Source organism: Miniopterus schreibersii, assembly GCF_964146895.1.
Source record: "Miniopterus schreibersii genome assembly, chromosome: X".
NCBI lineage: Eukaryota > Metazoa > Chordata > Mammalia > Chiroptera > Miniopteridae > Miniopterus > Miniopterus schreibersii.
Window position 1 is genome coordinate 21,762,651 of NC_138104.1, and position 15,176 is coordinate 21,777,826.

Genomic DNA, 15,176 nt, shown 5'->3' on the forward strand with positions numbered 1-15,176 from the left:
ATGATGAAATATGTCTTACAGAAAGTTAGAGACAAGGCAGGCTGGAGAGATACAAGGTAAGAATAAAAACAAAAATTGAAAGATTTGACGACTATTGGAAGTATAGGGCAATAAGAAAGTAAGTCTAGATTAAAGTTCTATAAGGGAGTGAAAGGATTTTAAAAAACAGAAATACAACCTAAAAAGGTTCATTCTCAAGGGAAAAGAAACAGATACGGTAGTATGCATTGCAGTGTCTTGAGATTAAATAACATTTCAACTGGCTCTGCCAGTTCATGCTATAAATTCACATGCTTTTGCAACCAAAACATCAGGGGTAAAACATATTAAAACAATCAAATGCCTGGTACTCTCTGTCACCATGAAAAAGGAGAAATGAAGAAAATCCCACTCATTTTAGCAATTTTAAATGCTAATTTTTATTTACTGCTAACTGTGCAAAGGACACCAATTCAATACTGTGCAGTAAAAGTTACATAAATCCAAGATTAAACAATAGCATATGGGACAAATCTAAAGCAGAGCACCATGTGCTTTCGAAACTGATAAATATCACAGAATGCAACTCAGGTCAGACAATTCTTGAGAAACCGGAAGAGCTCAGATTTAATATTGTTAGTTACCCAGAAACAAATGCTCTTATTTTTGTTTTATTTTCTAGAGAAAAGTGGAAGTTAATCGAATTTTGTAGTTTGATGTGTGACATCTAAATCAAGGAAATAGTTCGTATGACTTATTCCTCTTATCAATTGACAAGCTGGCCGACAGGAAGACAGCTGAATATAACTAAGTATATCCAACATGAGGCTAGTTGTACATTCATCTCAATTTCCTTATTTACAACCCAAAGTAATATTCTTTTATTTTAAAGTACTATTTTAAATCAAAAGATAAAATAATCTTAAAGACAGATACAATAGTAACCACTCTAACCACCTAAATCACTTAAGCACTAACATAAAACATTTTTTAAAAAATCAAAACAGAAAAAAAAATGGCAGTGCAAGAATACATCATAATGCTGAATATTACATATTCCGAGGTACATAATGAGGTGAAGGAGGTGAAGCAATATAGCCAACTGGCCCAGGATTCATAGCACCATGAATCTGAGAACCATATGCTGCACCAATAGGATGCCAGGGGGTAACATAGGAATACTCCGGCATAATGGGAAGACAGGAATCAAAACCTGGCAAAGTTGGCTGTCCACAGGGATCTGACATCACTGGATAATAGACTGTTCCATGAGGGACAGATGCAGGGTCAGCATTTGGAAAAGTACCTGAAACAAAGAATGCATGTAGTATACTTTATATACAAAGATTCATGAACATACCAATATAAATGAATGTTTTTACAGGTAAAAATGAAATTAGCACTACTATAGGAAAGATCACAGCAATTGCAACAGGAGCACTTTAGATATGAAATGTGACTAAAACAGACTACTAAAATATTATATGAACACTTCCTAATTGAAAATAATTATATACACGTATGTGCATGTGTATAATGTGTCAAATGTATTCTACCTAGTGACAGCTATTTTTCTGAGATGATTTTGGCACCAAAAGACTAAATACATAAAGAAACATTCACTAGAATCCTTCTAGTCAATTTAATTCTAATAAGAGTTGTCCACAATTAAGTTATCCAATAATTTCCCAGTATAACACATATTGTCCAGGTAACTATTTTGTATTACTTTAGCAATTAAAAACTCAGTGTCTACACAGCCTGGTCTACACTTGAAGGTATAGCTCTGAAGAGCATTTAAACATTTAAGTGTCACCTCTTGAATGTCATTATGATCCTAGCATAATTTTAATTTAACAGAAGTTTTGCTACCATGAGTAATTTTCAGTGGAAATTTGCTATTGTGACCTTGCTACATAGTGACTATATAAATATTAAACAAAAAGGAGTCCTTCATTACTTGGGATAACTTAGATTAGCTCATTCTGTGAAATTAAGACCACCACTGTCGCCTGGGCAGCATGGCTCAGTGGTTGAGCAATGACCTACGATCCAGGAGATCACGGTTGGATTCCTGTTCAAGGCACAGGGCATATGCCTGAGTTGCAAGCTCGATCCCTAGTGGGGGACGTGCAGGAGGAAGCCAATCAATGACTCTATTATAACTGATGTTTCTATCTCTCTCTCCCTCTCCCTTCCTCTCTCTGAAATCAGTATTTTTTTTTTTTTTAAAAGACTGCCACTGTCTCATGGTTTACTACAAATAAAAAATAGCTCTATAAAAGGTATCTGGTACAAAAATGCAATAAAGGTTGATAACTTCAATTTTTATTACCATGGGCCACATCACACCACAATACTAGGAATAAGATTGTATAGCGTGTATATTCCAAAACCATTAATATGCTTTTAAAAAGGGAGGAGACAAAAGAAATTCACATTCCTCACATGCACCAGGTATAGTATACTTATACATAAGGTCTTTTTTAGTTCTTATAACAACCCTGACAAGTCAGGTATTTTCCATTTTACAGAAAATCAGACTTAGGGAGGCCAAGTAACTTAGTCAAGATCACAACCATCAAGTAGCAGTGCTGGAAATGGGAAACAAATTTGGTTAGGTTAGTCCAAACAATGTCTTCTTACCTCCTACTGATTCTTTCCAAGAAGGGCCATCCAAAGATCCTATTCTAAACCCCTCAAAATGCCGCCCCATCTGTATTATACTGTGAGCTCATAGACAAAGCAACTATTCTTATGGTCTCAAACTTTTTGGTCTTGAGATTCCTTTACACTCTTAAAGATCGAGGATCCCAAATAGTTTTTGTCTATGTGGTTTATATATACAAATATTTACTGAGAAACTGAAAAATATTAATTCATGTAAAAATAAGACCTTTGTTAACACAAAATCGTTTTGCAAAATGAGTTTATTTTCCCAAATAAAAGAAAATTGTGTCACAAGTGGCATTGTTTCACACTTGTGCAAATCTCTAATATATGGCTTAATAGAAAACAGCTGGATTCTCATATCTGCTTCTGTATTTAATCTATTGTGATACATGTTTTGGTTGAAGTATATGAAAATCTGGCTTCATACAGATACGTACTTGGAAAAGAGAATTCTTTTAATAACTAGCCTTTTCAGATAATTGTAGATCATCTTCGATGCTACCAAAAAAAAAGGTATAGTTTCTTAACTATCAGTAGAAATGTGAATTTTTCATACTTTGTTAATACTAAATTCCAGGTTTATCTTGTACTTTGGATAGATCTTTTATAAAATCATGCACAGGTACGTAACATCATGCATTGGTAACTGGGAAAATATTTCACTGAGTTATGCAGTTTGAGACCATAAGAATGGTTGCTTTGTATATGAGTTCCCAAATGCTGACACATTTCACTATGCAATGTAAAAAAGTACATTAATTAATAGCCCCATCTAAGTATTTGGAAGCTGTTAAGGTCAGGGTGGTAGATAAAAGTTTTCCAAAATTTTAACTTTTATTAGAAAGCTGAAATGTTTTTAATCTTAGACAACAAATATTATCAGTTGTTTTTCTTGAAGTGGCAGGCTCACATTGTTCATTTGAGAAAATGTGTGCCAGATCCCCCAGTTTGAATAACCATTGTTCGTCTATCATTCTTTCAAGCAAAAATAGTGTTTCCTGAAAAAAGTCATCTAGTTCATCTTGGAACTCAACCTCATAAATCCTTTTCTTTAATTAATCATATTTCAGTATGCAGAGTGCCTGATGAATACTTTCCACTTTTGTCACAGAGAGCATTAAGTACAATTATTCGAAGACAAATATTTAATAAAAATAAGAACATCTTTGATGAAACAATTAAATAAACTGGCATTTTTCTATCATGAGTGTGTGGCAGTGAGGAAGTCACTGATTACTAATATAGTTTGGTGCCCCCGTCTTGATTTGTGCTTAGGTGCCAGCAGTTTTACCCACCTCTGATTTTTGCACCCTCAATGCAAATGTAACAGTGAAAGGGACAAAGAAAATCTGGGTAATATGATGAATACTTCTGGCCTCATGGATCCCTTGAGAGGGATCCCATAACCATCCTTTGAGAACACTGGTCTAGTATTTGTACCTAATAAAATATCTGAAGGCCATTATTAAATTATACGCAGTAAAATCCAATTGTCTTTCTTGCAGGCATTCTCATTACATGCTCACCATTTGCTGATGCTTCTGCCTGAATGCCATCTTGTCTCCCCACCTCACTGTACAACTGAGGAATGGTCTGATCTACCAGAGTAGGTGTCTCAGTACAGACGGGATAATTCTCTACATGAAACTGCTGCTGCTGCATCTGTGGCACACAGACCATGGAGTGCCAGTAGTTGTGGTGATAACACTTGGGCAAGAAAGGGGAAAAACAAACAATTTCTTAAAGAAGTACAGTTCCTGTCTTAAAAAAAAAAAAAAGCTAGGCCATAATTTTCAAGAGAGGTAGAAAATCTATTCTCTATTACAACTTTAAGATCATTTGTAGCATCTCTATTTCATATCTGGACCTAGAAATTCTTTTAGGAAAGCACCTGAAAGAAATCAGAGATATACACAATGACATGTATTCAGAAATGCCTTTTATAGCATTATTTTTAAAAGCAAAACACATTAAACAACCTAAATACTCAACAACAGGGAACTAGATGTATGAATTATGATATATCCACGATGGAACACAATACAGGCAATAAAAAATCATGCAGTCAAATATTTTTTTAAATGCTCATATTATTAAAAGTTTACAAAATTACATAGCATTGTCCATATTTTGTAAAATAAACCGGGGGGAAAAATGTATCAAAGTATACAGTGGTTATACAGGTGATTTTGGTTTTCTTTATACTATAGCATTTTCCAGATGTACTACAATGAATGCTATTACTTTTAATATAAAAATTGTTAAAATATTTTTCTGCATTTCCTTGTATTCCCATGATGTTAAATGCAGGAAGAATATTTTAAAATGCCTCAGCCTTGTGGAATGAATTAGAACGTTTCCACATGTGAATATAATTAACATAGCTGAAATGGCAAAGAGTTTATTTTTTTAATTCCTGAAGCTGCTTTTATGAAATATAGTCTCAAAGAACAACAACCCCACTCTATAATCTTAATTTATAAATGTGTGGCAGTTGGGGAAGGTAATTTTCTGGAAATTATATGTCCAAGGTTTCAAGGAAATCAGTGTCTGGGACTATGAGCTACTTTGAGCATTATCCAGGAGACTACATAGTTTATTATGTACCAAATATTAAGATGCATCATTACTTTTCAGGAAATATACCATCTTGTTATATCAGAAAACAAGTGTACTACAGGGGGGAAATGATCCCCTGAAAGAATAAAATAATAAAGCTCTTAACTGAAATCAGAGACACCTTTCAGTGATACTAAGGTATTTTTCAGTACCCACCTGTCACAACTAAGGGGCATGGTGAAAATCAAGTGTTTTGCAAATATCTATGAATACATGAGTGCTTAAAAATAACACAGTTCTTTAAATGTCTGAATTTGTCAGGTTACTTTTCACATAAAATGAAGAAATAGCCATAAAAATGTTTTAAGCAGGATAAATAACCCAAATATTATTTTGAGACAGGAAAACATAGTGACGTGCTGGAACATGATGTTAAATATGGAGGTCAATATGTGCTAAAGTTGTGCTGCTTAGAGTCTGCACTCACCATAACTTAACAACTATATTACAAGAAAAACTGAAGCACTAGGAGGCTAAAGTAGAAAAGTGACCTATATCATCTTCAGAGATATTTTATAAAGACAGAAATAAAACTTTAGGCCCCTCAGAATATTCTTGACTCTGAAAGTTTGAGTCTGATTATCAAAACAGTTTATACTGTATTTTTAATAAAGAGGTTATCAAAGCAATGTTTACAGGACTCTTACCTGCAATCCCAGATTGAAATAGTACTGCAAAACTTTTGTATCTAAAATTAAAAATTTAATTTAGATGATATAAACAATTAGAACTACCACTTAAAAGCTTTTCTGTTTAAGTATTAAGGTAGACAATTAATATAGTCTTCCCATAACAACACCTCACTCAATTCTACCTTAGAGTAAATGACCATTTACCTACCACTACAGGTAAGATCATTTTCTGACCCAAAGTTTAATCACCAAATATATATTTTATTTATATTCTTAATATTAGCAAATATTACTGGAATGCCACTCTGCTAATATTTAAGAAGAATCCGGTAAAGGCATTTTCTTGCTCATCTAAAAACTAAATTTTACTTCAAGACAAATTTACTACATAAGCAATCATATTGTTTCTCTACTAATGCTGAGATAAGTGATGCTTGCTGAGATAACTAGTTCTTATGAAGGAATTAACTTTGTTTTTAGTTAACATGACTAACCACAACCAGAACTCCAAAAAGAGGTAATGAGCAAGGTAACTCAAAATATGTTAAATCATAAGGTGATAAAATTTTTCCAGATATAGAACTTAATTAAAGTTCCACTAACAAATGAACTCTCAGAAAACTTGTATTTCTTAAGCTGGAGAATTTTGATACATATATTTACTGCCACTTTAAATAGCATGGGGATCCCATTCCTTGGTATATATATATCCACACAAAACTTGTAAACATATATCCATAGCAGTATTATTCACAATAGCAAAAAAGTGAAAACCACACAAATGTCCATCAATTAATAGATAACAAAATGTGTATCCGTACAAGGAATATTATTATTCAGCCATAAAAAGAAATGAAGTACTAATACATGATACACTGTTAACAAAATAGGAAATAAAGAAGAGTTAGTATTCTACATGGCCTGAAGAGAACAAAGAAGAGAGATAAAGATGGGGACTTTCATTATAGTCAGAATGGGTTAAGTGAAAGTAAGAAAGCCAAGTGAAAATGTCTACCACATAACTAGAGACAAGTGCCTGAAACTTCAAAGGCAAGGGTTAGATTGATTTAGGAATCATCTACATAAAAGTGACAGTGAAGTTTTAAGATAGGGAAAAAGAACAGAATGGAGTTGAAGAGGGTCATGATGACTGACTACCTTAGGGGCTGGAAAAAATAAAGTAGAATAGAGAATCAGCTACAAAAATCAAGAGAATGTTACAGCAAAGAAAGTATAAATGAGCTACAAACAACTTTCAACTACAATTCTCTTTTGAAAAACATTGCCAAACTGAGGGGTGACAAAGAACATCTGATGGAAAGCTACTCCTTAGTTTAATTACAGAAACAAGTACATATGGCTGAAATCCAAGGCGTATCAGACCCCTAATTCCTCAAAAAAAAAAGCAAAAAAAAAAAGCCTTCTTCCAAATCTTCAAAATTCAGTTGGAATCCTAAATATTAAATGTCAAAGATCGTAACAATTTCATATATTTGTGGTAGGAATTTAAGAAAATGGAGAAAATTTTGTGTTGATTCCTGCTTTTAAGAAAAATAGCTGAGAGAGCAAAGACATCCACTTGAGAATCTTCTCCAAGGCAGACATGTAGCTACCAAAAAACAGCAGCACGAGTCAGCTCAACCTTCCACTTCTTGATTATGCGGAAGATACTCCTAGCTTCCAATTGCTCCTTTCCTTAGTCACTTACTTAGCATTATGGTCCCAAGTCAATTTCCATTTGGTCCCCCACCCTACTCCTACTGGTTAACCAGAGATATGTTCTACAACTTAAAAAAACTCTCAGACCCAAATGACCCTCACCCAAGTCTCGAAATCCACTCACCTTGAGGCAGATCACTGCCACTTGGATCACAGGAATAAGGGGGAGGAGGTGGTGGTAAGTTTGAAACCTCTCCTGCCTCAAGAGGAAAAGGAGGTAGAAGAGGAGGAGGTGGAGGCGGTGGCAGAGAGGCAGCAATAGCAGGCACATGAGCAGGGAGGTATGGATAGGATGGTGAAACAATCACTAAAAAAGAAACAAAACATAGAGTAACAACGCATAACTGTAAGCAGTTCAGTTTCTACTTCTTCTGTGTCTCCAACATGGTCAGATGACTCTTATCGTCTAACTTAAAAAAAACACACAAAACCTTGGAAGGTGAACTGCTCCAAATTCTCTTTGCCAGCTGAAAACTAGCTCATTATGATTATTTTGAGTTAGGAAAATTAACTGAAATTAGAAAGAAAAACTGGAAGCTTCAGAGCTTCAACTATCAAGACTTGGAACATCAGCTAAAAGGTACATAAATAAAATACCATTAAAGCAAAAGTTTTACTTTAGCTTAACACGAAGCTAAAGACGTTTTCAGCCATCTGCAACTCTTAGTCAAATCACAAGATGAAAAAGCGAGTAAGAGAGACTGATTTGCAGAGACTACAGATTCAGGTAATCTTTGAAGGTTTCTATTTCATAGCATCAGAAGAGTATCAGGAAACTCTAAATCATGACAGTTCCACATCCAAGGACATACAGAATCTAAAATAGACAGGCTAGGTAAAATATGTTATCCCTTTAACGTTCTATACCTGTTACTATAGTTTAAAAACCATACTCACTTAGGAGTTTCACAGTTTTTGATGTAAGAGATTCAAATATAATTATATTTAAATATTAATACATTCCTCTATGATAAAAAAGGCAACAATATGGTTCCAACCTACCAAAAATAAGTGTCTTCATATATACATAGTATGCCAGATAAGTCTGTTAATTTTTTTTGACAAAAGATCAATGATGTAACCCTTCAAATTTAATTGAACATTTTAGCTGACTTAGAAATTCAAGTACTTCCTTTTATGCATCTCTTTAAAAAAAAACATACATAGAAACTTAGGCACTCTGCTGACTTTCTTTTCTAAATTATCAAAACTGTAGGCATTTGAAAAGCCTAATATTGATTTGTATGTCAATATTTTCCAATCAATTCCCTATGCAGAATTAATTTTAAAACTTGAAAACTTCCAGACTTACCCAACTTATGAATCGCATATATCTCCAGACTAGCTTCCTTAAACACTGACCTCTCTGACATATTTACTGTGTAATAACTGATTAATTTTTTGAGAGCTTGAAGCAACCAATGATTTTTCCTCTACTTTTGTTAATTAGTGTCACTCCCAAGAAGAAAAATTGTACTGTTGTAAAACTGCTCTTAATTCTTTTTTAAATTTTTTTCATCAGCATTTCTATGCCCTCTTCTACTTCCAACCCCCTCCTGACCACATACACCACACTACTGTCCATGAGTTTTTTTTCCCTTTTTGCTCAATCCCTCCACACACTCCACCCCAATATCCCCCCTGCCCACCAGAGCTGTCTGCCTGCTCTCTCTGAGTCTACTTTGCTTGGTAGTTCAGTTTGTTCATTAACTTCCACATATGAGTGAAATCATATGGTCTTTGTCTTTCTGACTGGCTTATTTCACTTATAAACTACTTTTAATTCTTGAGGAGGTTACTAAGGTTATTAATAGCAGGATAGAATTTTATGACATTACCCACGACTACTTAATGTTCTTACACTGTAAGCATTGTTACTTTACTCAAGACAAATGCAATTTTATTATAGCTTATATAGTATTTTTCTTTCAGAAATGTACCTTATGTTAAACACTTTATGTACTTTTTGCATTGCCCAGACTTCTTTATTATAAGGAGATAGATCTTCTGTCTTTTAGACTAAAATTAGTAAAGTACTGCCAAAATAATGGGGCCTGTGACTTAAATGGGTAGAAATAAGCTGTTTTTTGTTGTGTGTTTTTTTAAAATAAAAGTAATTTAGACTTGTTCTCATAATAGATGGTTTTCATTCAGTTTTATTCATTCAGAACTTTTTGTTTTTATGAAAAAAAGGAAGATGGTTTCCTATTTGGTTGTGTATGTCTTAAATAAATATGTAAAGTAACAACCAAATATTATTGGAATTATTCCTTTAGCATTTATAATTTTCAACTATATTTCTTTGTGTGAAATTTTAGTCAAAAGTGGTTGAGATATTAATATTCTTTTAAAGACTATCTAAAAGGTTTATTAATGTTAGAGTTACTACACAAATGCTGATTTCTAAAAAAAATAAAACAATAAAGTATTTATGTTGCACAAAAAAGAAAACAAGAAATTCAAGTACTAAATTTTATCATTGTGTTACCTACAGTATAATCTTAACCCTGAGAAGTACACAAAGTTTAGTCTCGTTACTCAGTAAGGGTTTAAATTCAGAGTTTTAGAAAACTTAGCACAGCAACAGTCCACACAAGCTGAATTTGTTATTCTGGTAATTTAGCGAGAGAAATTTCAGACCAAGTATTAGGAATAATCCACATTGTTTTCATTCACTGATATAAATATTAATGATACAATTATCTATACACTTTATACAGTTACAGGCTAATAGTAATAAAAGACCTGTGTCTTAGCATGATTTAAAACTTCAGAAACAGCTCTTTGGGGGCGATGAAACTGTTCTTTCTTGATTACAGTGGTTATACAACTCGTATGCATGGTCAAAACACATAGAACTGGGCATTAAAAAATAAATTTTGCTATAATAAATCAAACTGTAAATTTTAAAAACTTGCTCAACTAACTGTTTTGAAGGTTTGTGTAAGTCTCCACTTTTACAGTTTTGGAAGAGGAATTTGATTTCTAGAATATCTCCAAATGCTCTAAAGGCTTTATGGATTTGCTTTCTATAAAACCACTTATTCAACATAGCTCCACTCTTCTTCCTTTTAAACTAGCACTCAAATAATTTTTTTAAAAAGCAAATGAAGCAAAGCAACACAAGAACAAACAAACTCATAGACACAGACAACACTATGGTGGTTACCAGAGGGAAAAGGGAGTGAGGGGGAAGGATGAAGAGGGTAAAGGCAGTTGAATACACGGTGATGGAAGGAGACTAGACTTTGGTGGCGAGGACACAATGCAGTATACAGGTGATGTAAAATTATTTTTCACAAACTTTAGAATGAGGTGGAATATAGGAAAGCTTTTCTAATGTCATAGGGCTCTCTTTGCTGTTGTTTTTATGTAGTGTTAAAAATATATAACTGCTTTCCAGGATTCACAGCTTTGTTCTCCTCCTCAACTTTAGTCTGGAACTGCTCTTTTCCCTATCCTGATTTTTTTTTTTAAATATATCTTTATTGATTTCAGAGAGAGGAAAGGAGAGGGAGAGAGAGAGATAGAAACATCAATGATGAGAGAGTCATTGATCGGCTGCAGCCCACAACCTGGGCATGTGCCCTGACCGGGAATCGAACCCTGATCGCTTGGATCCAAGGTCGACGCTTAACCGCTGAGCCATGCCTGGCCGGGCTATCCTGATCATTTTTTATTCCACTCCCAACAGTTTCTGCCCAGTGAAGAATACTATCCTAAAAGGGAGACCTGGCAGGTGAGTTTTGAGAGTTCTTAGGAGCCAAACTGCTCCAAGCTTTTCAGTGCCATTACTATATACCCAAAGCATTCATCTAGTATTGGACAGGTCAAATCCCTTCCCATTCTTAGCTGCTCCTTCCAAACTGGCTGCCCCCTTTTCAGTGAATTCTTATTAGGTCTTTTGGGGTTCTTTTGTTCTCAGGTCCATTAGACAGCATTACCAATGCTTCTGTCTTCCACATAAATGCTGACAGCATGCAGGTCTTGTGACTGGTAGTTTGTCCCTACCTGCTTACATTTTGTGGTTCATGGGTATACCTTGTTACCTAATTTTGTTGTGTTGTCCATGAGTTTTGGTTTTGCTATTTCTATTTTTATTTGGGGACTCAAGATTGAAAAGCTGTCTATGCTTTTTGCCACCACCTTCCCAAAGTTCTGCTAAGAATTTTAAATTATCTCATTATAATTCCACAACCACTTCATAAATTGGCATTACCAGTACCCATAAGTTCACAGAAAGGTTCAATAACCTGTCCAAAATTACACAGCTAGTTAAGTTGTAAAACCAAGATTCTAACCTAGATCTCTTAAATTCAAGCACCTGTATTCTTTATAACATTCATGGGAAAATGATTCATTATACAGAAGTGTATTTTATAGCAAACTTGTGAGGAGTTAATTCTGTGAAGTGTAAAAACACCTCTACCTTAATTCCTGTAAAATGAAACAACTCGAAGTTTGAGAAACCAGTCCACGTCCTTTACATTTTCAGCAGGGTAGCAAAATTATAGCTACAAAATCATATCGAAGCCAAATTTGCACAACAAAAATGAAATCCTGGCTCTCTCAAATCTCATAGATTCCTCAACTATAGAAGATATTTCATTAAGTAGGTTAAGCAAATGAAATTCTGGAAATTAAAGTAACTCTATCTAATCACTAGAACTGTTGTATGTGCGTGTTCATGAATAGGAAAAAAGACTTCCAAAGTAAGCAACCACTAGTAACCTACCTGGCCTGCCTTGTGTAGGTGAAGATACAAAGAGAGGCTGTATAGCCTTCTGTGAGGAAACTGAAGTGGTACTACTAGCTTGATTAGCTGCTGCACAGTTAGATAAGACTGGAGCTGGAACATTATTGGCACAGGAAGCTGCAATTGCTGCAGAATGTACCATCACCTGTAATTGTGAAAGAAAGTTTAGAATTCTAAGTTTGGTTTCTCAAACAATATGAGTCTCCTATCTGTTCCTAAATTTCAGAAAACAGTATTCTGATAACTAAAACATGGAGGAGTCAATCTTTATGTAAGCCCTGTATAGGCAGGTTAAGTTATTATTTCTTTTAGAAGACGCTGTCTGCTCCTTGAAACAGTCTCTTCCTGGGTTTCCATAATGCACTCTCCTGTTTTTCTCCCCTCCTTGGCTGTTCCTTCTCTATCCATTTTCTAAAATTTGCTGATCCACAGGCTCTGTTCTAGATGATCTTCTCAATCTCTTCTTTTTCCCAGGATGATCTTATTCACTCTTATTGTTTTAGCTACCTTTTTGATGCCAGCTCCCCATTCTACAGGAGAGCTTTACATTTAAGTTTCAGTAAATGACATTGACTTGACAGGTCATTTATATTAACACACTCATTACGTAAGAGATTCAGAGTAGACTGACTATGAATAGTCTAATACCAGCACATAGAACAGTGACCAGAACACAGTAGATGCTCAATTAATTTGCTGAATGAATTTACCAATCACTGTGCAAGGCACCACAAGGTATAATAATAATTAAGATAGGAATATAAGCAGTTTCTTTGAAGTATGATGAGTGAAGAGAACAAAAAGAAAAAAATTCACTTTCCTCTGTTCAGACCACTGCAACTGACCGCTTAATAACACTGTAAAGATTACCTCCTGGGGGTAGTTGCATGAGGTAACTGTGTCCTGAGGAGACATAGAACATGATCCTCTGTCCTGAAGAGACTTTAGTGAATACAGAAATATAGTTAGGTAAGGGGAAATCAAGAAACTAAACAACATATCAATAAAAGATCTGCTTTGTTTCAACATCTCCTAAAATTAATAAAGGTGATCTGTTCTGAAAGTAATCAAATTTGGAAGTGACTAATAAGATAATGCTCCAAAAGATATCACTCTAATGCCTGATTTGGGTGACTGCTCTATTTCCTATCTATATCCAACTCTAGTCCCAGTGCAGATATTAAAATGTAACAGAGAATTGTAATTTCAGCACTTTCTCAGTGGCCTTTCTTGTCTTAAAACCTTCAAAATCAGTAAGACCAACAATGGTTTTGCTAAAAGAAAGCATTCCATCTAAAGATGTAGCTTGGGACAGAGGCGGATAATTGGTTGTTCAGCTTTATCCTATCTAAGCAGGATGTAACAATCCAAACACTACTCCTTCTGGCTCAAGACTTTTATTTTTGTGACAGCAAAAATGATTTTAAACAGCTCAGAGTTGTGTATGACAGACTGTCATGGCAGCAAAAACAACCAACCAAACAAAAAAACTAGCAGCAAAAATTGGAAATGATAAGAAGAGAGGGAATATCAGGGGAAGTAATCACAGAAACAACAGGAACCATACTGTAACAAGTATGAGCCCAATTTAACATGTACTTAAGATTTCATGTTTCTAAAATTTGTGCTCACGTACAGTCAAAGTATCTGCCAAAAAGCAAACTTTAGCCCTGGCTAAGAGTGCCCGGTGTGAATGCTAAACAATTCCACAGAAAGATTTAGTTGAGAGCTGGGCATGGAAATGAGAAGTAGGAATAAATGTTCATGGTTTCTTAGAAGGCTCTGTGCCTGGAAATCTTTAAGTACTGCCTTTGTGCCCTCCCCTCAGAATATTGTGAGAAAACTACTTAGAAACTTGCTATGGATTTGGTGACTAGGGGGTGGGAATGGAACAAAACATGAAAAGATTGAAAGCTTTGATGATAAAGCTTTATGATAAAGTAAGTAAAGAAAAAAAAGGAACATGTGACAAGTGAAATTATAGGGTCATCTCTGAGGGTCAAATTTTTACTCGCTTTTTCAGCTAGGTGACTATTTCCAAAAATGGTATAAAAAGCATGCATGTGATACGAGAATAGTAGTAAGAGAATGAAAGGACAACTATTTCTCTAGAAGGGGAGAAGGAAAAATAGGGGAGAGAATTACATATTAGTTTTCTTCACTTTCCTAAGATGTATTGCCTAAACAGTAAAAACAAAAATTTAGTACATGAAGCTATCAAAGTTAGGATTAATCAGTTAGGGAATAGAGGGTAGTTATTCAAGTTCTACACAAATATTCCTGTTCTCCTGGGTATATGGTAGGTTACTCTTCCTGGCTTCATCAAAAGTTAGGTATGGCTATGAGACTTGTTTAGCCCATGAAATATGAGTAGAAATATTAAGAGCCAGTGTTCAATTTTCCTATTTTTAGCCTGCGCCAAGGTGACTGTGGAAGGTCATGTGTGTCAGCCTGGGTCCTAGAGTGAACACAATGAACAAAGGAATGTATTGGACATGTAACATTAGTGATAACAACTGTCCATTGTTAAGCTGTTCAAATTTTGGGAGATTGTTACTGCAGCCTAACCTTGCTTGATTAAAATAGTAATTGGTAACTAGAAGTGGGGTGTTGGTGTAAGAAGAACCTAACTTAGGATGGCGATTATGAATTTGTAGCTCTTAATGGAAGAGGCAACTACTTCAACCCCAAACTGTAGAAGATAAAATTGGTAAGCGCTTTGAACAACAAAGAGCAGTTAAAACTCAGCCTTGAAGCAAGAACCACATTGTTGTTAAAATCCGATTACATTAAGATAT

At 34.7% G+C, this 15,176-nt stretch overlaps 1 protein-coding gene across 1 annotated transcript in view; it reads right to left on the reverse strand.

Moving 5' to 3' along the window:
• Positions 1 to 394: 394 nt before the first annotated feature.
• The window catches only part of ALG13 (ALG13 UDP-N-acetylglucosaminyltransferase subunit), a 60,201-nt gene continuing 45,419 nt past the window's right edge, over positions 395 to 15,176 (reverse strand). The window contains 6 exon segments of the mRNA XM_081125020.1: positions 395 to 1,285; positions 4,179 to 4,359; positions 5,919 to 5,959; positions 7,747 to 7,929; positions 12,358 to 12,523; positions 13,249 to 13,320. Of these exon segments, the coding sequence (XP_080981146.1) occupies positions 1,029 to 1,285; positions 4,179 to 4,359; positions 5,919 to 5,959; positions 7,747 to 7,929; positions 12,358 to 12,523; positions 13,249 to 13,320 (900 nt within the window). The 3' untranslated portion in view covers positions 395 to 1,028.